Source organism: Leucoraja erinacea, chromosome 28 (genome assembly GCF_028641065.1).
Source record: "Leucoraja erinacea ecotype New England chromosome 28, Leri_hhj_1, whole genome shotgun sequence".
Classification (NCBI taxonomy): domain Eukaryota; kingdom Metazoa; phylum Chordata; class Chondrichthyes; order Rajiformes; family Rajidae; genus Leucoraja; species Leucoraja erinaceus.
In genome coordinates this window covers 9,605,873-9,626,038 of record NC_073404.1, presented here as the reverse complement: position 1 = coordinate 9,626,038, position 20,166 = coordinate 9,605,873, and the positions used below count along the sequence as shown (strand labels likewise).

At 42.8% G+C, this 20,166-nt stretch overlaps 1 protein-coding gene and 3 non-coding genes across 6 annotated transcripts in view; 1 reads left to right on the top strand and 3 right to left on the bottom strand.

Annotated features, from left to right (window-relative positions):
- LOC129710570 (inactive serine/threonine-protein kinase TEX14-like) overlaps positions 1-18,727 on the bottom strand; it is a 74,654-nt gene extending 55,927 nt beyond the window's left edge. For 2 of the 3 annotated variants that reach the window (XM_055657669.1, XM_055657670.1), the window contains exons 1-2: positions 17,361-18,727; positions 14,101-14,237 (exon numbers count right to left, since the gene is read on the bottom strand). In XM_055657669.1, coding sequence (XP_055513644.1) covers positions 14,101-14,236 — 136 coding nt within the window. In that variant the 5' untranslated portion in view covers position 14,237; positions 17,361-18,727. The remainder of the gene's footprint in view (positions 1-14,100; positions 14,238-17,360) is intronic. The other variant, XM_055657668.1, reaches the window with a different exon arrangement.
- Positions 6,908-6,979, bottom strand: trnah-gug (transfer RNA histidin (anticodon GUG)). Its single transcript has one exon. It is a non-coding gene; the product is annotated as a tRNA-His (tRNA).
- trnah-gug (transfer RNA histidin (anticodon GUG)) lies at positions 9,133-9,204 on the bottom strand. Its single transcript has one exon. It is a non-coding gene; the product is annotated as a tRNA-His (tRNA).
- trnah-gug (transfer RNA histidin (anticodon GUG)) lies at positions 11,887-11,958 on the top strand. Its single transcript has one exon. It is a non-coding gene; the product is annotated as a tRNA-His (tRNA).
- Positions 18,728-20,166: the final 1,439 nt, after the last annotated feature.

Genomic DNA, 20,166 nt, shown 5'->3' with positions numbered 1-20,166 from the left:
GTGTGCTTTGGTGCATATCTCTGGGAAGAAGTATTGAGACTAAACCAATTTTTTTCTGACCTGACCCTAAGATAAACTTTCTTGTCATTATTTAAATATTCCATTTCAATCTGTCTACACTACTCAGTTTGACTCTGCGTCAACTTACCCAGGAACAACTGTTAAAAGAGACAGTTGGATATAGATGATTTACATACGGGGAGACAAATGAAAATGGAAGTTAATCCGAGCAAGTGTGAGGTGTTGCACTTCAGAAAGTCGAATGTTAGAGGAAACTATTACAATTATCGGCAAGATATTAATCACATTCATGTAGAGGGACATTCATGTACAAAGTGGAAACGCAAGTAGATACGGTAGTAAAAAAGCCATATGGTATGCTTGCCTTTGTCGGTCTGAGCACTGAGTATAAGAGCCAGGAAGATATTTTACAGCTTTATAAAAACTAGGTTAGGCCTCATTTGGAGTATTGTATGCAGCTCTTGTCACCCCATTATAAGATGGAAGTGGAGGCTGTGGAGGGAGAGCAGAAGAAGTTTACCAGCCTGGATTAGAAAATATTAGCTATAAGGAGAGGTTGGACAAACTTCCATTGTTTTCTCTGGAACATAGGGGGTTGATGGGTGATCTGGTAGAATGGTATAAAATGAAAGGCACAGATAGGGTATAGTCAGAACTAGCGTAAAAATACCAATATCTAGAGGACATAGCTTCAAGGTCAGAGGGAGAAATTTAAAGATGTGTGGAGAAAGCTTTCTAAAGACAAAGTGGTTAGTGTCTGGAATGTGCTGCCTGGGGTGGCGATGAAAGTGGATACAATTATGATGCTTAAGAGGCTTTTAGATAGGCACATGGATATGCAAAGAATGGAGGGATCACATGCAGGCAGAGGAGATTAATTTAACGTGGCATCGTGTTTGGCCCACACATTGTGGACTGAAGGGCCTGTTCATGGCCTGTATTGTTCCATCTCAAAGAAATTTCCATAGCATGGTGGAAATCAAAAGAATCTATCGTAGGTTATACAAATGTCAATGGCGACATCTAAGAGTGTTATGTAATCATAGCTGTTCTGAAGAGTCATAGTCATACAACATGGAAACTGCCCCCCTCATGATGTCTCATCTACACTAGTCCCACCTGCCTGCATTTGGCCCATATCCTTCTAAACTTTTCTTATCCCTGAACCTATCCAAATGACTTTTAGATGTTGTGATAGTACCTGCCTCAACTACTTCCTCTGGCAGCTCGTTCCATATACCCACTACCATTTGTGTGAAAAAGCTGCCCCCTGGTTCTTTTTAAACTTTCCCCTGTCATCTTAAGCCTATGTCCTCTGGTTCTTGATTCCACTATGCTGAGTAAAAGTTTTACCCTATCTATTCCCCTCATGATCTTACACACTCATAAGATCACCCCTCATCATCCACGTCCATTCCCTGCACTCCAGGAAATAATGACGAAGCTTGCTCAACCTCTCCCCATAACTCAGGCCTTAAAGTCCTGGCAACATCCTGATAAATATTTTCTGCACCCCTATCCAGCTGAACACCATCTTGAGCAAAGCTGAACAGAGGTGTAAGTGGAAGAAGTAAAATGAGGATGAAAAGAAATCAAACATTTTACCTCCAGAATTTTCTGATTTTACTTTGATTTCCAGCATTTGTAATTTTGTTTTGTTTGATTTATGTCCTTTATGTGTCCTGGTACAATGCATGCAAAACTATAAAACATTTACTGGTGTTGTGCAATCTGGGAGGTTTGAACCAATTGCTTATCTTGACATCAAAATATCTTCCTGTTAATCAATCAATATAATGGAAGCCACTCATAATGTGTCCACTTCCTCCAGCTCCTTACTATGGAGAAAAGGAACACAGGGCCAACTACCTAAAACATCACCTCAGGCACTTGCATACTCTCAATGAGAGGATAGAATTCAAAACACACAAAATCAAAGTTAGCAATAATTCAAGAAAATGCAGAAAACGTTGGACTTACTTAGCAGGTCAGATTTGTCCTAACTGCAAAGCAATGTCAACTTCTTCACTGAAGTATTTAAGAAACTAAACTCAACATCTTAGGACAAAGGGCCTCCACCAACCTTCCCCTGCAGACCTCAATTAATAAAGGTTCATAGTGCGACCCTAGTCTTCATTGGACTACTCGCCATCTCACCCGTTGGTCAACGGAGAAACAGAGAATTTGAAGATCAAAAACTCAGACCGATTTCCCCTCTTGTCCCAACATCGTCAGCATTCAGACCTTAATTATCTTCCATCAGCAGCATCAGGCAGTCCATGTTGTTCATAAGCCCGATACCAATATCTCAAATCAGGCATTCTTTTCCAAGCTCTGAACTGGGAAGAGTCTACCAGGTAGACAGGGCAAAAGATTCAAGGATAAGCTCAAAGCCTCCTTGAAGAATTGCAACATCCCTAGCAACTCCTGGAAATCTCTGGCCTAAACAACTCAAAGCATAGAAGCAGCATTCAGGATGAAATTGAAAACTTTCAGTTCAGATGTACACAGAAGCTCTGCATAAATGTTGGAAGGTAGGCATGAATCAACAGACTGCTAATACATCAGGGTAGACAAAAATGCTGGAGAAAATCAGCGGGTGATGCAGCATCTATGGAGCGAAGGAATAGGTGACTTTTCGGGTCGAAACCCTTCTTCAGAATACATCAGGCATGTTTTATGGTTCTCACATTGGCTTCATTAGTAACCTCAGAACCTAGAACCAGAGTGGAAGTAAGTAATTCTCTCTCCCAAGGGCCTGCCTAAAATATGTAGCAGAAAAATGTAGAGATCAGAGTGGATAATACAGTGACAAGCCATTGTGAGGATAAATCTGACCTGCTAAGTATGTCCAACATTTTCTGCTTTATCTTGGATTTTCGCTAATATTGTTATTGTGAGTTTTGAATTCTGTTCTTTAATTTGCCCAGACCAATTGCATTTCCATGTTGGAAATGTGAGTAACCACTCAAAATCAGTCTGAAGAAGGGTCTCACCTGAAATGTCACCAATTGATCAGTCTGAAGAAGGGTCTTGACCCGAAACGTCACCCATTGATCAGTCTCAAGAAGGGTCTGGACCCGAAACGTCACCTATTCCTTCTCTCCAGAGATGCTGCCTGTCCCGCTGAGTTACTCCAGCATTTTGTGTCTACCTTCGATTTAAACCAACATCTGCAGTTCTTTCCAACTCAAAATGTGTCCTCTTTTTCCAGCTCCCTCGAATGAGAAAGCAGCTGCCAAAACCAACACCCAAGGCCTACTTCTTTTGGTTTGTGAGACTCATCATTCAGAACATTGTTTATCATTTTTACTGTTCAAACTATGTATTATTCATAATATTCATAAATATGACAGTTCACATCTTCCTCTGTGTTTATTGTACCATCAATGCAACATTTTTTCACAATACATCAATGCCTAATCTATTTCCTCCTGAAGCAATGCACCTATGAAGCGCTTGAGAGGCCCTTATACAGGGCTCAGTCCCTCAGTATTCATTGGTGACAGGGCCCCTCAACTATGGCCCTTTTCTGCAAAACTTTTACAGTGCTGTGGACAAAGGCGATCTTGGCTCCACATGAGGAATATTGCAGACCTTCATATCTCTGCAGATTTCAAAAGATACAACGAAGACAACAGAGAACCGACAATGAAATGTACTTTTCAACAAATTAAAAGCCCGCCACGCGACAGGGTTTGTGACTGGAAGGCCGAATAAAGCCATATCTGCGCAGGAATCAGGTAGTTTAATGAGATGCGCAGCTTCCTGCTATGCTCTCTGGAGACCCCCATGGAAAACGGCATTGTTTGCACCTGACCCGTCTCGGAAATAATATTGAATAATGGCATAGAAATGTATTTTCTTCTCTCTCAAATGTGGATTCAGTTAGCTTTTTACGATGAATGTCTTGAACACTGCTTTTGGAAATTAATCTATTTTTCTAACTTCCTGGAATTAGGTCATAACTCCTGCACCAAACAGTGTTTTGAAAAAGCAACAATCTTTTCTGAATGATATCGAATGTTTCCTTGAATTAATATTACCATTTCTGATTTGAATAAATTCAGAGCTCACCAAATAATCTTCATAATATAGAGAAGATAGAGGACCACTTTAACAACAACGATCCACGGCGGGTGTGGCAGGGCATCCAGCACATCACCAACTACAAGCCCAGCAACAGCACGACGGCCACGCCTCACTGGCAGAGGAGCTGAACTGCTTCTTTGCTCGCTTCGAGGCAGAACCAGAAGAGCTCGTCACCATTCTCCCACCAGCCCCTAACAACAACAATTACACCCTCACTGTGCAGGGGCATGTAGTGAGGCGGGTGCTCAGGGCGGTGAACCCGAGGAAGGCTGCCGGCCCGGATGGCGTGACAGGAAGGGTTCTGAAGGAATGTGCAGACCAGCTCTCCGAGGTCTTCATGAAAATCTTCAACCTGTCCCTGTCCAAATCCATCATCCCACCGTGCCTGAAGTCTGCCACAATCATCCCACTACCAAAAAAGCCTGTTATCATTGGCCTTAACGACTACCGACCGGTCGCTCTCACACCAGTCATCATGAAGTGTTTCGAGAGGCTGGTCCAGCAGCACATCAAAGCCAGCCTCCCGCCCACCTTCGATCCACACCAGTTTGCCTACAGAGCAAATAGGTCCATTGAGGATGCCATCACCACTGCTCTTCACACTGCACTGACCCACCTCGAACACCAGGGGAGCTATGTGAGGATGCTTTTCATTGTCTTTAGCTCCACCTTCAATACCATCATCCCCAGCAGACTGGTCACCAAACTCATGGATTTAGGACTCTCCCAACCCATCTGCCTCTGGATCAAGGACTTTCTGTCTAACCGCCCCCAGACCGTCAGACTGGGCCATCACCTCTCCACCCCCATCACACTCAGCACCGGCTCCCCACAGGGCTGTGTGTTGAGCCCCCTCCTCTACGCCCTCTACACCCACGATTGTGCCCCCGCCCACTCCACCAACACCATTGTCAAGTTTGCGGACGACACGACTATGGTTGGACGTATCTCAGGAGGAGATGAGACAGCCTACAGGGAGGAAGTCCAAAGACTGGCAGCGTGGTGTTCAGACAACAACCTCATCCTAAACACCACAAAAACAAAGGAAATTATCATAGACTTCCGTAAGAACAGTGCAGCCCCCAAACCCTTATTCATCAATGGGGACTGTGTGGAAAGGGTCTCAGACTTCAGATTCCTGGGCACACAAATTACGGAGGATCTCTCCTGGACTACAAACACCACCACAGCAGTCAAGAAGGCCCAGCAGCTACTTTACTTTCTGAGGATCCTCAGGAAAAACAACCTGGAGGAGAAGCTGCTGGTGTCCTTCTACCGCTGCTCCATCGAGAGTGTGCTGGCGTACTGTATAACCACATGGTATGCCAGCTGCTCTGCAGCGGACAGGAGAGCCCTTCAAAGGATCATCAACACCGCACTAAAAATCACTGGCTGCCCACTGCCCTCCCTGAAGGACATCTTCAGCTCTCGCTGCCTTGGCAGGGCAGCCAACATCCTGAAGGACCCTTCCCACCGTGGACACAACCTGTTCCACCTGCTGCCCTCTGGCAGACGGTACAGGTCTTTCAAAACTCGCACAAACAGACTCAGAGACAGCTTCTACCCCATAGCCATACGTGAACTTAACAATGCAAAATAAGAAATAACACTCACATTCAACTGAATGGTTCTACCTCAGCTGCTATTGTTATTTATCTGTAATTTTTTTTTATATGTATATATTTTTACCTTTTCTTATATATTTAAAATTGCTCTTGTGAATCGCACTGTGGGATTGACTTTTAAATTTTGTTGTACCATGTGCAATGACAATAAAGCGATTCATTCATAATATACAAGCAGCGAGGCAGGCAAATGTCCTCATCACCACAGCTCTGGCTACAAACAGAGGTACTTTTCAGAAAATGGGCAATTCTTCAACGCAAACAGTACCCGCTATAATATTATGCTAAAAATAATGAATGCTCGAGAGATTACGCTCTACGTGCGAGAGAAAATAGTTGACGTTTCAAATCGATTAAAAAAAAACGCCTCTCATATATCCACCTATATCATTTGCCAGGCCTTGTCCCGCCCATCCAACTTTCTCCCTCTAGCCCTTTGTGTTTTGTGAAGATGCCAGCATTATAGTTCTTTGTGTCTTGTTTAAAGTTGAACTTAAAACAAATGACATTCAAATTTTGACATTCAAAATATTTTATAATTGTAAGCCCGCAGCAACTGACTTGTTGTTTTATAAATTAACGATTATTTATCCCCCTTCCGTTTTTTCATGGAATAAAGCAAACATAGAAACATAGGAAATAGATGCAGGAGGAGGCAATTTGGCCCTTTGAGCCAGCACCGCCATTCATTGTGATCGTGGCTGATCAACCATAATCAGTAACTTGTGCCTGTCTTCTCCCCATATCCCTTGATTCCGCTAGCCCTTGATTGGCCTCTACTGGAATTTGTGGCAGAGAATTCCACAAATTCACAACTCTCTGGGTGAAACAGTTTATTCTCATCTCAGTTTTAAATGGCCTCCCCTTTATTCTTAGACTGTGGTCCCTGGTTCTGGACTCCCCCAACATTCGGAATTTTTTTCCTGCATCTAGCTTGTCCAGTCCTTTTATAATTGTATATGTTTCTATAAGATCCCCTCTCAATGAGAGGGAATCTTATCATCCTTCTAATTTCCAGTCTTTCCAATCTTTCCTCAGTCCCGCCATCCCGGGGATTAACCTATGCTGCACTGCCTCAATAGGCAAGAATTTTTTTCTTTATGTTCAAAGAGAAACGACATAGGAAAGAAAAACAGCAAACCCATTGCCGTGTCATTGCTGATCCGCAATGCCGTGACTCGGATTCGAACCGAGGTTGCTGCGGCCACAACGCAGAGTACTAACCACTATACGATCACGGCGAGCTACATGGGTGCAATACCTAAACTTTGAAAATAATCCTCAAAAGCACCTTGTTAAATAGGAGTATGCGTTCATTATGGACACCGGTAAAATATCTCAGGATCCTAAAAGCTATTTCTCCAGCCACCAAAAAACTTTCTATATTGAAACTGGCTTCACAAAATATTGACCCTTTGCCACATATCAAAGAAAGGTTATAGCATAGTGGAAAACCATCCAGCCCCTCAAAAGCACTCTCTGACTCTCCATCAGAGCAACTTACTCTACTCTGACCCTTCCCATATATTTTCTTCATAAATTTACATTTGTTTCCTTTGTCATGTATTTTAGCAGTTCTTTTAATAGCGAATTAAGGATTCCTATCACATGTTGTATAAATGAGTCACTCCTTGTGTCACTCTTAAATATCTGATTGTTTATTTAATACCCAAGATCCCTCGACCACTCCAACCACTGTACTCTGTTCACATTCATTATTCTTTTATAAATTTCTATCAGATCTCTCCTCAGTCTCTTTTAAAAATGTCCCAGAATCTCTAATCTAACCTTGTAATTACCGATTCTCATCCCTGCCACCATTTGCGGAAATATTTTCTGGACCCCCTCTAATGCCCTCACATCCTTTCTATAATTGAACACTATAATTAGACAGTCTTAGTTACACAGGATAGATACCCTTTGGCCCACAAAATCTGCAATGACCACCAAACATTCAATCAATCACTCAGATTTATTCATCACACACAATAAAGTGCAGTGAAATGAACTTGCCAGCAGCGGTACAATCAAAAAGACATAAAAATGTAACACAAACATCCACCACAGCATTCTTCACTGTGGTGGAAGGCACAAAGTACAGTCAGTCCTCCTCCGTTGTTCCCCTGTGATCGGGGCCATAAACCTCCGCAGTCGCTGCTGCGGGCGGCCAGATGTACAGGACCTCTTGTCTGGAAGGTACGTCCCGAATCGGTGCTTTCCTACCGGAGACCACGACTTCAGGATGTTGTATGCCATTGTATTCTCCCCACATTCAAAATAACCTCTCTCTTAGGTTCTACCACTTGACTACAACAATGCCAATTTACAGCCGTTAATATTCTAATGAGCCATGCTTTGATGAATCATGGGATCTTATATGAACATAGTAAATAAGAGTTACCAATGATCATATCTTTGGAAGGAAACCAGTTGAGGCCAGGCTAGTGTATTGAAAAGGTTCACAGTGTATTTCTTGATTTAAACTCTGTCTCGCAGTGCTGGCTCGAGGGACCAAATGGCCTCCTCCTGCACCTATTTTTTATTTTCTATGACTGGGAAAGCCCAGAATTGTGTGTGTTTTATTAACAGCTTTCTCAACATGCTCTGCTAATATTCGCATATTCCTCTGGTCATGCATCCATTGGTATCTTTCATCTTATATTGCATGTTCTCATTCTTCCTACACATCAAATTTATTGGCGTTAAACATCAGCTGCGATGCCTATGCCCATTCCTCCACTGTTTATATCCTGTGCAATCTGTCACTACCTTTGTTGTTGTACACAATACTGCCAAGTTTTCAGTCAAGGCACCATGGGAAACAGAACTAAGTGAACAAATTTATTTATTCCTATTTATGTCTTTACTTGTTCGGAACAAATAAACAAATAATAATAAATAAATAAATAATGCTGAACAGTAGTAGTAATTCTCGAACATTAACATAGCAGATTATCGGAGTTTCATTGGGTGAAGGGAATTAAGGGATATTGGTAGAGTGCTGGAAAATTAGTTTGGTGGAAGATCAGCCATGATTTTGATAAATGGAGGAGGGCCAGATGGATGAGTTCTGGTCCTAATATTCATATAAGATTCCATCATTCATCATGACATGCATGGCTCATGAGAAAATTGACTCATTAGATGTGGGCTTGTTAGAAATATTTTAAACCGACAGTTTTGCTCAAATATTATATTTCAGCAAGTACTCATTTATCAAGGATTAAGAAACCAACTAAAATCACGTGTAACAGCAAAAATAAACCAATCAATGTTGAATTAATTATTGTTGAAATTAAAGAATGTTTTATTTTTAATAATAAATATTTCACAATTAAAAATCAGATGATTTTAAAAAAATGAAGCCCATTGCCGTGTCATTGCTAATCCGCAATGCCGTGACTCGGATTCGAACCGAGGTTGCTGCGGCCACAACGCAGAGTACTAACCACTATACGATCACGGCGAGCTACATGGGCGCTGACAAACAATGCGTTAAATTAGCCCTAAACGCAGCATAATCCAACTTTTTACTCTCATTTTCGCTTTCGTAATCTTTTTTTTACAGAAACGCGTGAAAATGAAACGAAACCAACTGATTGTGGGCGGTAACATTGCACCCAATAAAAGTACCGGGATTATTTGTCCCCACACAATCCGTGGTAGGAAGCATGCAGCACAGGTGATTTATTTGCACAATTTATAAAAGAAAGCAACTGGTTTCTGCAACGTCTCAATAACTGATTTTCAATGAAATCGTCGCAATTATTTAAACACAATTTTGTCCAACCACAGCTTTGGAAGCTTGATCATTTTGTTTATTTAAAAAATTGCCCGGATCGCCAACCTCTTAAAACCACATGAAGTTACTCAGTCTCTAACTAAAAGCTCCAACATTAAGATATGTAAAAATAAATTAATAACATTTCAACTTATTCTCTTCTTGCGTTATATGTAGCTCTGCAAAAGAGAAAGGATATTTTGGCACTTGGCTCTCCCTGCAAATACAATCCTTTTGATTTGTATAATTCGGATCATGAATGAGACTTCCATTCGGTGCTGCGTCGCTTTTCATTGGTGAGTGGAAAGTCTGTGCTTGAAAATGTAATAACAGGCACAAAGCGCTCGAGAACTCAGCGACTCAGGACTTTTCCTCAGACTGATATTTAAATTTGTAATTTTAAAAAAAGAGGGGGGGGGGGGGGGGGGGGAGGGGAGGAGGAGGAGGAAGCACGCAAAATAACTCTTTACATAACAGTTCTAAGAGTCATCAACCTGAATCGCTAACCATATTTTTCTCTCTCCACAGATGCTGCCTTTCTCAATTAGTATCTCTAGCACTTTATTTTGCTTTTTATTCTGCCTATAGAAATGACAAAAATACATACAGACTCCCTGCGATTTTGCTTGCTTATCGTTGGGAAAATACCACGCTTTGAAAAAAAAACGTGTATTTGACCAAGTTACAATCAAAGATCCTATAGCACTGCTATAGGACCTTTGGTTACAATGGTGTGATTGCCTCTAAGCACAGCACACAAGATGGATACATAATCCAAATATCCAGCTTGTAGCCAGAACAAAGTAGAACAAGGCAGAAATAAAAACATAAAATACTGGAAACACCAAACAGGTCATGCAGCATTTGCGCAATGAGAAAAATAGTATTTTGCAGTCTTTCAAATCTAATCCTCATTTCTAACATTTGATTTTATTACAAAAAACATGTGGTTTGCTAAATGAATCATGCTCACAGCATATCTGTCAACCCTGTCCGTGATTTGATTTATTAAATTACATTACAATTGTTATATATCTTCCTTTAAGAATGTGTATCTTCTGCCACATGGGCAGTAGTGGGCATTTCCTGGGGAAAGAAGCACACTCAAAAACTGCAAAAAGGGTCTCAAGCAGTTTGAACTCTGGGTTTCAGAGTAGAGTGGCTAGCTGCAGTCACGACAACACATCTGGAAGGCTGAGGGCTTCATGATAGCACACTTAATAAGATGAATGCGCCATAGTTTATGAGTGTGCAGAATGGATGATCCTCAGGATCCACCTTACTTACTGACAGATTTACTCAATTGGATATTGATATGAGCTATGGAGCAGGTCCCCACATATGGCTCAGCTGCACAGGATGGAGACAGTAAGAAAATTGTAGCATCTCAACTATAACTGTGGTCCAGATTGATATCTACAACATAGGTAAAGTTGAGGTACTACACACAATTTTGGGATCTAGAAGAGGTTAAAAAGCGGAACCTCAAAGATTAGGAATTAACAGGTAGACAAAAATGCTGGAGAAACTCAGCGGGTGAGGCAGCATCTATGGAGCGGAAATAGGCAAGGTTTCGGGTCGAAACCCTTCTTCAGACTGATGGGGGGGGGGGGGAGGAGGAATAAAAGAAGTGGAGCCAGAGGGCTGAGAAAGAGATGAGAAGGGGAGGAGAAAGTAAGGACTACCTGAAATTAAAGAAGGTTCATACCGCTGGGGTGCAAACTGCCCAAGCGAAATATGAGGTGCTGCTCCTCCAATTTACGGTGGTCCTCACTCTGGCCATGGAGGAGGCCCAGGACAGAAAGGTTGGATTCGGAATGGGAGGGGGATTTGAAGTGCTGAGCCTACGGGAGAACTGGTTGGTTATTGCGAACCGAGCGGAGGTGTTCGGCAAAGCGATTGCCAAGCCTACGCTTGGTCTCACCGATGTAGAGCAACTGACATCTAGAGCAGCGGATACAATATTAGGAATTAACAGATCCTTTTCAGAATGGCAGGCAGTGACTATTGGGGTGCCGCAAGGCTCAGTGCTGGGATCCGTCATTTACAATATATATTAACGATTTAGACAAGTGAATTAAATGCAACATCTCCAAGTTTGCGGATGGCACACCGCTGGGTGGCAATGTGAGCTGTGAGGAGAATGCTATGAGATTATTTTAACTTGACATCATGTTCGGCTATTGTGGGTTGAAGTGCCTGTACCTGTGCTGTACTGTTCTATAAGAGACCAGTAAGTCTGACATCAGTGCTAAGTTACCAACGGGGATTTTGAGGAAATGGATATACCAGCATTTGAATAGGCAAGAGCTGATCAGAGATAGTTAGTGCAGCTTTGTTCATAGCAAATAAGTGCCCATGTAGCTCGCCGTGATCGTATAGTGGTTAGTACTCTGCGTTGTGGCCGCAGCAACCTCGGTTCGAATCCGAGTCACGGCATTGCGGATCAGCAATGACACGGCATTGGGCTTAATTTTTAGGGATGGTACAGTGATAGATTTGCTGCCCTTAGGTTCCTAACTACGAGTGCTGTCTGTACAGAGTTAGTACCTGTGATCACATAGGTTTTCTCCAGGTTCTCCGATTTCCTCCCACACTCCAAAGACATACCGGTTTGTTAATTGGCTTCTGTAAATTGTCCCTAGTGTATAGGGTAGTGCTACTGTACGAGGTGATCGCAGGTTGGCATGGACTCGGTGGGCAGAAGGGCCTGTCCGAGCTGTATCTCTAAAGTCTAAAGTTCTGCACTACAATCATAACTTTCACTAGAGTTTGGAAGTAAGAGAGGAGGATGAATTGAAATGTCCACAATTCTGACATAGCATGCAGTGCTGCCGCCTCATAATTCTAGCTGCCTGTGTGGAGTTTGCACATTCTCCCTGTTACTGCATGGGTTTCCTCGGTACTCCAGTTACTACGCACATCCCAAAGTGTTGGTAATAGGTTAATTAGTAAATTACCCCTTAGATACATTATGCATGAAAGATATTTCCAAAAGTAGGCTTCACAGTTTTATGCAAGATATTTTGCAATGAGATGATGAGAAACATCTTTATGCAGAAGGTGTGAACCTGTGGATTTTACACTGTAGAAGTTTGTGGAAGCCATGTTGCTTCATACATTCAAGAGGCAGACAGATAGATTTATAGATACAAAAGGGATTAAGGTACAGAGGATACAGCAGGAATATGGTATTTTGATATTGGATGTCATGAATGAGAGGCCAGGCTCGCAAAATAGCATATCCTGCATCTATTTTTCTATTTTCCTATGGTATGTACATGGTGAACAATCATCTTGTTCAAATTTTGATCAATAACTTGAATATCAATGGAAATGATTATTATAAAATGCATCTTGTTTTCAGAGAAGTAACCAAAATGGCTACTGTCTTGTCACAGATATAGCCTGACCAGCAACATGTGTTCAGGGTTTTCTGTTTTATTTTAGATATCCAGCAACTGCAGTATTTTTTAAATTATACCATCTTATTTCCTTGTATCTATTTGCCTATACATATGGGGTAATTTACAGTTAATCTATAAACCAGTACTTTGTGGGGGAAACTGAACAAGCCCTCTTACTCTTTTTATAACAGACCATGGGGGGAGGGGGGTGTTTGGGTGTCCAATATTGCTGATTGTCCACTATAACTGTGTGGACGGAACAACGGGAGGAGGCGGCGGTGGTGGAGGGAGGCTGGGGGGAGGTAGAGTGAACAGAGCATTGGGAAAAGGCGGCAGTGGATGAGAGAGTGGCGGAGTGCACAAAGTGACGGGAAAAGAGGAGGAGGCGGCAATGGGGGGGTTGGGGGGGGGGGCAATTGGATTAAGTGATGGCCCCGGGGGTTACAACGGGAGCTGGAACAACAGCCACCTCAATTGGATTCTGTTGTGGATGAAGGGCTTGCTGGTGCAACTGCGAGCAGGAGCAGCGGTGCGAGTTGGGATGGCATCAGTAGGTCTGTCCGTTATAACCAAAATCGTTTTGAAAGGGTCCATTAAAGCGAGGATTTACTGTACTGAGAAGCAATAACAGGGAGAATGCACAAACTTTACACGGGCAGCTACAACTGTGAGGCAGTAGCATTGGATACTCTGCCCGCGTGCTGGCCCTCCATAAATGCTCCCCAACCTGCTGGGTATTCATATAATTTTCAATTTTAATTTTAGAGCTTTAGCAATCACATTTTTATTTCCAAGTGACAACATTAACTTTGCTTATATAGCAGTAATATACCATAGTCTATAAATTACTTTAAAAACATGGATTTCATGCTTGACAAAGATTTAAAGTTAAAGCTGTGCATATTGAAGCAGAAGCAACTTCACTACTTTTAGTGGAACAATAGCAAGAGTACAAACTACAAACAGTATGTTTCTATCGTCATATGCATAGTACAATTCTATAATTTGATCACATGGAGATAATTCAGAATTATTACTTACAAGGATATAGAGATTTACAGGACAACTTTTTCTAGGCCATGTCTTTCTTAACAGTAAAGTTAAATAAATGTAGGCAGCGAATCCAAAGTCCAAAAATAACCTAAAACAAAATTCTTAAATATATGATTCCTACCTTTCTTTAGAATTTTTTTCACCTTGGTGTGACTGCCCTCTCTCACAAAGTGATGCAACTCTGACCCTGAGGCATCAACCTTCATTGTTCCAAGGTTTACAGGGCAGGGCACAGGGAGTGGTACTAGATGTGACATCCTAAAATAAGTGAAGCATAGTGTAAGAATTAGCCCACAGTTGATATATAATCATTGCTTGACTTCTAGAATTTGTTTAACAATTCTGAAAAGAAAATGTTGCAAGGCAAATCTCACAAATGCTGAAAATCTGAAATAAAAATAAAAATACGATATACTCGATTAATGAAGTATCAGAGGGAAAATATAGTTAACATTTCAGATCAATGACTTTTCATCACATCTAAAAAAAATCAGATGTAATTCTTGCTATTGAGGGAGTGCAACGTAGTTTCACCAGGTTAATTCCCAGGATGATGGGACTGATATATGATGAATGAATGGATTGACTGGGCTTATATTCAGGGCCGGCCTTAGGAGGTGCGGGGCCCAATTGGGAACAATTTTCGTGAGCCACAGGTGCCCAGCCAAGGTCTGTCAGCCCTGTTATTTAGTATATATTATGAAATTGTACACTAAGGTGCTATGGATTATACACTGTCTTAATCGCTCCTGCTCTTGTCTGACTTTCAGTACCTCCGCTGGCTTCCAACCTTTACCGTAGTTGCTAATTACCATTAAACTGCATTATTCCACGTGTTATTTATCAAAGCTTTACTAATATTCTGTATGGGCTCTGCGGTTGCAACCAGCTCCTTGCAATGTTTAAGTCTGTGGTCAGGGAGAATGTCGTCCCTGTACAGCTCCCTCCCGATGGGTGGGAATGAAGGGCGGGAATCGGAAGGCCGCGAGGTTGATGATGGGAGGGAGCAGGGAATGTGACCTGCTGTCACTGCCGCCATGCTTTCGCCGCACGACTGCTCCCGGCAGCATCTCAACTTTCAGCCTTGTGAAGCTGATATTGACCACTTTTTTTCCGACACACTTGTTTGTTACTACACGTACCAATCGCAGCCACTGGGTCCTGTATTGTGCAAACACACACACGTTTTGTGTACGAATGGGGGAAGAAGGGGACGTGATGTTTCTGTTGATATGACGGCTACAACAGGCCTTTGGGTCCGTGAAATGGCGACTATTGCAAATAGACTCAGTGCCTGTTTCTGTGTATTATGTGCTAATCGGGCAGTGTACTTGGGTACGGCAATAATCGCACTCTATGCAAAATAATTACACTGTACCTTGGTAGATATGACAATGAAGGAACTATTGTGTCCATACATTTATGCATTTGAGTGTGTGGCATAAATCAAACCATTTGGTTACTGCTGCTTTTGGGAGCGGATGGCGCTGTTTGCTTCGGATGCACCTTGACTGACTAATTCCAGATAAAAGTCAGCTGTTCGGTCAGTGACTATCCTAGTAACATCAGGCGTGTGTACACATCCGCTGGCGGCCTCACTGTGACTGTCTGAAGTAAAGTTGTAGTAACAGGTCCCTGTGCCCCGGGTGTAAAATACCGGTAAGTGTGGGTGCAGAAAGGGATACGGGAATAGTATCCCGGAAAGTGGTGACAGTAATGAGAGTTAACCGCGGGGCTGTGTTTTTGTCAGTGCTGAATTTCACCTACTGGGGTCGCTGCTGAGGGGATAGAGTGTGTTGCCCACCAGCCTAACGCTGGGGCCCCCTTAGGCACGGGGCTCAATTGGGGAGCAATTGGCTTAAAGCCGGCCCTGCTTATATTCATTGGAATTTAGAAGGATGAGAGGATATCTGATAGAAACATATCAAATTCTTAATGGATTAGACAGGCTAGATGCAGGAAAAATGTTCCAGATGTTTGAGGAGTCCAGAACCAGGGGTCACAGTTTAAGAATAAGGGGTAGTCGACCATTTAGGACTGAGATGAGGAAAACATTTTTCACCCAGAGTTGTGAATGCCACAGAAAGCAGTGGAGGCCAATTCACTGGATGTTTTCAAGAGAGTTAGATATACCGTAGCTCTAAGGACTAACAGCATCAAGGGATATGGGGAGAAAGCAGGAACGGGGCACTGATTTTGGATGATCTGCCATGATCATATTGAATGGTGGTGCTGGCTCGAAGGCCCAATGGCCTACTACTGCACCTATTTTCTGTGTTTCTAATACATTTTAAGAAGTTAAAAAAAAGAGAGAAAAGGGGAAAGTAAAATACAGGAGATTCAATAAGGAACTGGGTGATGGTGCAGATGTAAAGGAATAGTTATGGGAACCTGATATATTTCCTCTTTGTTGAGTAGATAAGACCATAAAACATGGGAGCAGGAGAAAACATGGGAGCAGGAGAAATCTGACACCTTTACTAATCACGAATTTATCAATCTCTGCTTTAAAAATACTTAATGACATATACTCCACAGCCATCTGTGGCAATGAATTCGATTCACCAACCTCTGGCTAAAGATTATTTTTTTTGTAGACAGCAACATTTGAGGAGTTTTATTGTATGATTGTAATCATCTTCAACGAGACAAGTTCGACCACCGTAACTACAGGGGGTCTCTATTAACTGACCCAGAGAAAGCCATTGCCAAGTACTTCTCAATTGCCTTCTTCTTGTGGACATGTTCAAAATGCTTCTAGATACTTCAGGGTGTATTCCACCTACCAAGCGGCACAGTGGTCAACTCTACACTAGCCAGAAAAGGGAAACACTTCATTACCATCTCAGCATTTGGGAAGCAAGAGAAACAGCTATCATTCATTGCCTGAACAAACGTGGAGGTCTCAGCCACCGGAAAAGGGCTTGAGTTTTACTGATGTGTTTAAGAAGGAACTGCAGATGCTGGAAAATCGAAGGTAGACGTCTGAAGAAGGGTTTCGGCCCGAAACGTTGCCTATTTCCTTCGCTCCTTAGATGCTGCTGCACCCGCTGAGTTTCTCCAGCACCTTTGTCTACCTTTGAGTTTTACTGACCCTACTGTGGGATCAAATAATCCGTATGTTATTGTCCCCCCTACCCAGGCCTGCACGAGACAACTGCATAAGGTTACTTGTCATCTCGGGGCATGGAAAAGCTCGACGTTTACAGCCACTTTAATTACTCTCTGGTCCTTAGCCACCATCAAGGGGTCGAACGCCATTTTGCGCCCCATCCCGTTCGTAGCATGAACGCTACAAAGTGTGGGTTCGTGAAGTTATTGGATATTAATACTGGTCTTCACCTTTATCTTATTTTTTATCTTATTGATTATTTGCTTTACCTCTCCACTCGCCCCTCTGCGTTGTCCTGTTTTAATTATCTAAAGCTTTTCCTACAACCGCCGCCCCGGGCAACGGCGCCGCGCGAGCCTCGGCAATTCGAGGCGCTCGGGGTCGGGACCACGTGCCCTGACGGCCCCAGCGCAGCGCAGCCTCGTGTCCCACTTGGACTAAATGATACATTGTGCAAGAGGACTAGAAGACACATTAACCAGTGCAAGAGGAATGTGTAGGAAGGAACTGCAGATGCTGGTTTAAACCGAAGTTAGACACAAAAAGCTGGAGTAACTCAGCGGGACAGGCAGCATCTCTGGAAAGATGGAATGGGTGACGTTTCGGGTCGAAGCTCTTCAGCCCAAGGAGCTCCTCTAAGATCTTTGCTACAGCCTGCAAGAGGAATGTCTTCTGTAAGTGCGACCAATCATTGCTGTGAGACGCTCTCATTCTTGGTTCTTGGTTTCTTGGTTCCCTGGTCCTCCAAAATATTCCAAATGGAATTTAAACTGGAGGTGGTGAAGGGAGGGCTTAATTGTTGCTTCATTGTTGCTACGTCTGTGGGCCGTACTGGACTATTTTCCTACTGGACTATTTTCCTATTCTAGAGTTGGGAAAATAAATTTCAGTTAGCGGCACCTCCATGTATGAATGAACCTACGGAAAATGTATCCTTCTGGGACAAAATTATACGACGTGTAACTGGACCGACAGATGGGAATGTTGCAAGAACTGAGTGGAGCACACGGGTGATGGTTCTTCAGACTAAAAGTAGGGGGGAGGGGGGGAAGAGAACAGGAGGCGAGAAAAGACCAGGCCATATCAGGGAAAGGAAGACCACGACATATCAGGGTGAGAAAAGACCAGGACAAATCAGGGCGAGAAAAGACCAGTGGAATGTGTTTTTAAAATACCCATTATGTATTTGATTAAGGGTTATGTGAAAATGATGCTTTTAAATTAAACTGATGATATCACCTGCCCATTCCTCAAGCCCATTTATATTCTGCTGTAAATTATCAGTTTTCTTTGTGGTTCACAATATCGACAACTTTTGAGTCAATCACAAATTCAGCAAGTGTGGATTGAACTCTCAGGTCTAGATCTTTAGTCTATTCATCTCCAGTTTGAGAAACAACCATTCACCAAAACCTTCTGGGAAGGGACCCAAATCTTTTTGCATTTCCAGTGTCTAGACGGGTGACTTCATTCTGGTCACCACATCAACCCCAGTGAGAGCATGGGTCAGGTACCGTACAAACATTTTGGAAGGATTAATAGACCGGATGCAATTAAGATGTTTCATAAGCATGATGAATCCAACACGGACAACACGGACTTCCATCTGTATATATGTGTGTAGCGCCGTAGAATTTGTGCACCTATTCCCCCCCCCCCATCTCCCTTCTGTTTTTTGTTTTTTTCTGTTTCTTGTTTTTTTTGCTAAATTGTATGTATGCACTGAGTACGAGCAGCTTTCAGTTTCACTGTACATGTATAGTGACAATAAATGGCATATCTATCTATCTATCTAGAACTAGGAACCACGGTATCAGAATAAAAGGTAGACAATTTAGGACTGTAAAGAGAGCTTTCTTCACTCAGACGGCAATGAAACCTTTGAATTCTCGACTATGGAGGGATGTGGAGTTTCAGCCTCCACGTCCCTCCATTTAACTTGTTTGCTGGATTTCTGAATATTAAGGTCTTCAAAAGACTGTACAGGAAAAACTGCTAAAGTGAATAGCTTGAAAGGCCAAATGGTTGGTTTCTTATGTTGTTGCAATTTTGCCAGAATAAAGGATGACTGAGTCTTCAGACCCTTCTCCGGTCACCAATGGTGTGAAGCAAGGCTGTATGCTTGGCCCCACACTGTTGAGTATGGTGTTCTCTGCAATACTGCCTGATGTATTCTGTGATAAAGAAGATGGAATAAGTGAGTTCGGTATTCTGAAAAATGCACGGAATCATGAGATTTGTCAAAGGTCACTCGCGATAAACATTGTCGGCAGCTGTGCTGCTGCATGAATACAGACCTGCATTTCATCCGTAGTCAGGATTGAACCCGGGTCTCCGGCGCTACAAGCGCTGTTGAATTGCTACTGGACCGTCCCCATCTACTCCCGAGTGTCCCATCCCTGTCGGGCGGCGGCCGAAGATGTCCGGGGTGATCCTGGACTGATAGGACACCAGCTCGGAGCAGTTTACAGCCAGCGCAGAGAAGAAGCATTAACTCCAGCCCAACTATGCATGTCCCACCGGGTTAACCGACACCCCTGGACTGACGGGACACCGGCTCGGAGAATTGGTGGCCCAGGCTTACAGCCAGCGCAGAGAAGAAGTGCTAACTCCACTGCTCCGGGCCGGTGTCCCATCAGTCCAGGGCTGTCGGTTAACCCGGTGGGACAGGCAGAGTTGAGCTGGAGTTAGTGCAATGACTGAAGACCGGGGTTAGATTATATCGATATGCATTCACGAGCTCTCCATGAGACATTCAATGACGTCGAAAGATAAATCATCAAAACACAGTATCTTGGTTAATAGTTTCTTTATTGTCATAGTAAAAACAGTAAAATATTCATCCAAACATCTTCTTGTTTAAGTACATTTTGATCTTACTCGTAGTCAAACTCGTGCATGGTGGAAAGCTGTGACCTCTCCCCCACGCTTCTTCAAACTAAACTAAAAACTACTAGGGTGTCTGCGCAAGAATCCCAGCCGCAAACACGCCTCCGACTACGTAATAAATCCCACCCACATAATTTCAGGCAGATAACATTCAAAGGTAACTGGTTATAGTTATAACATACTGAG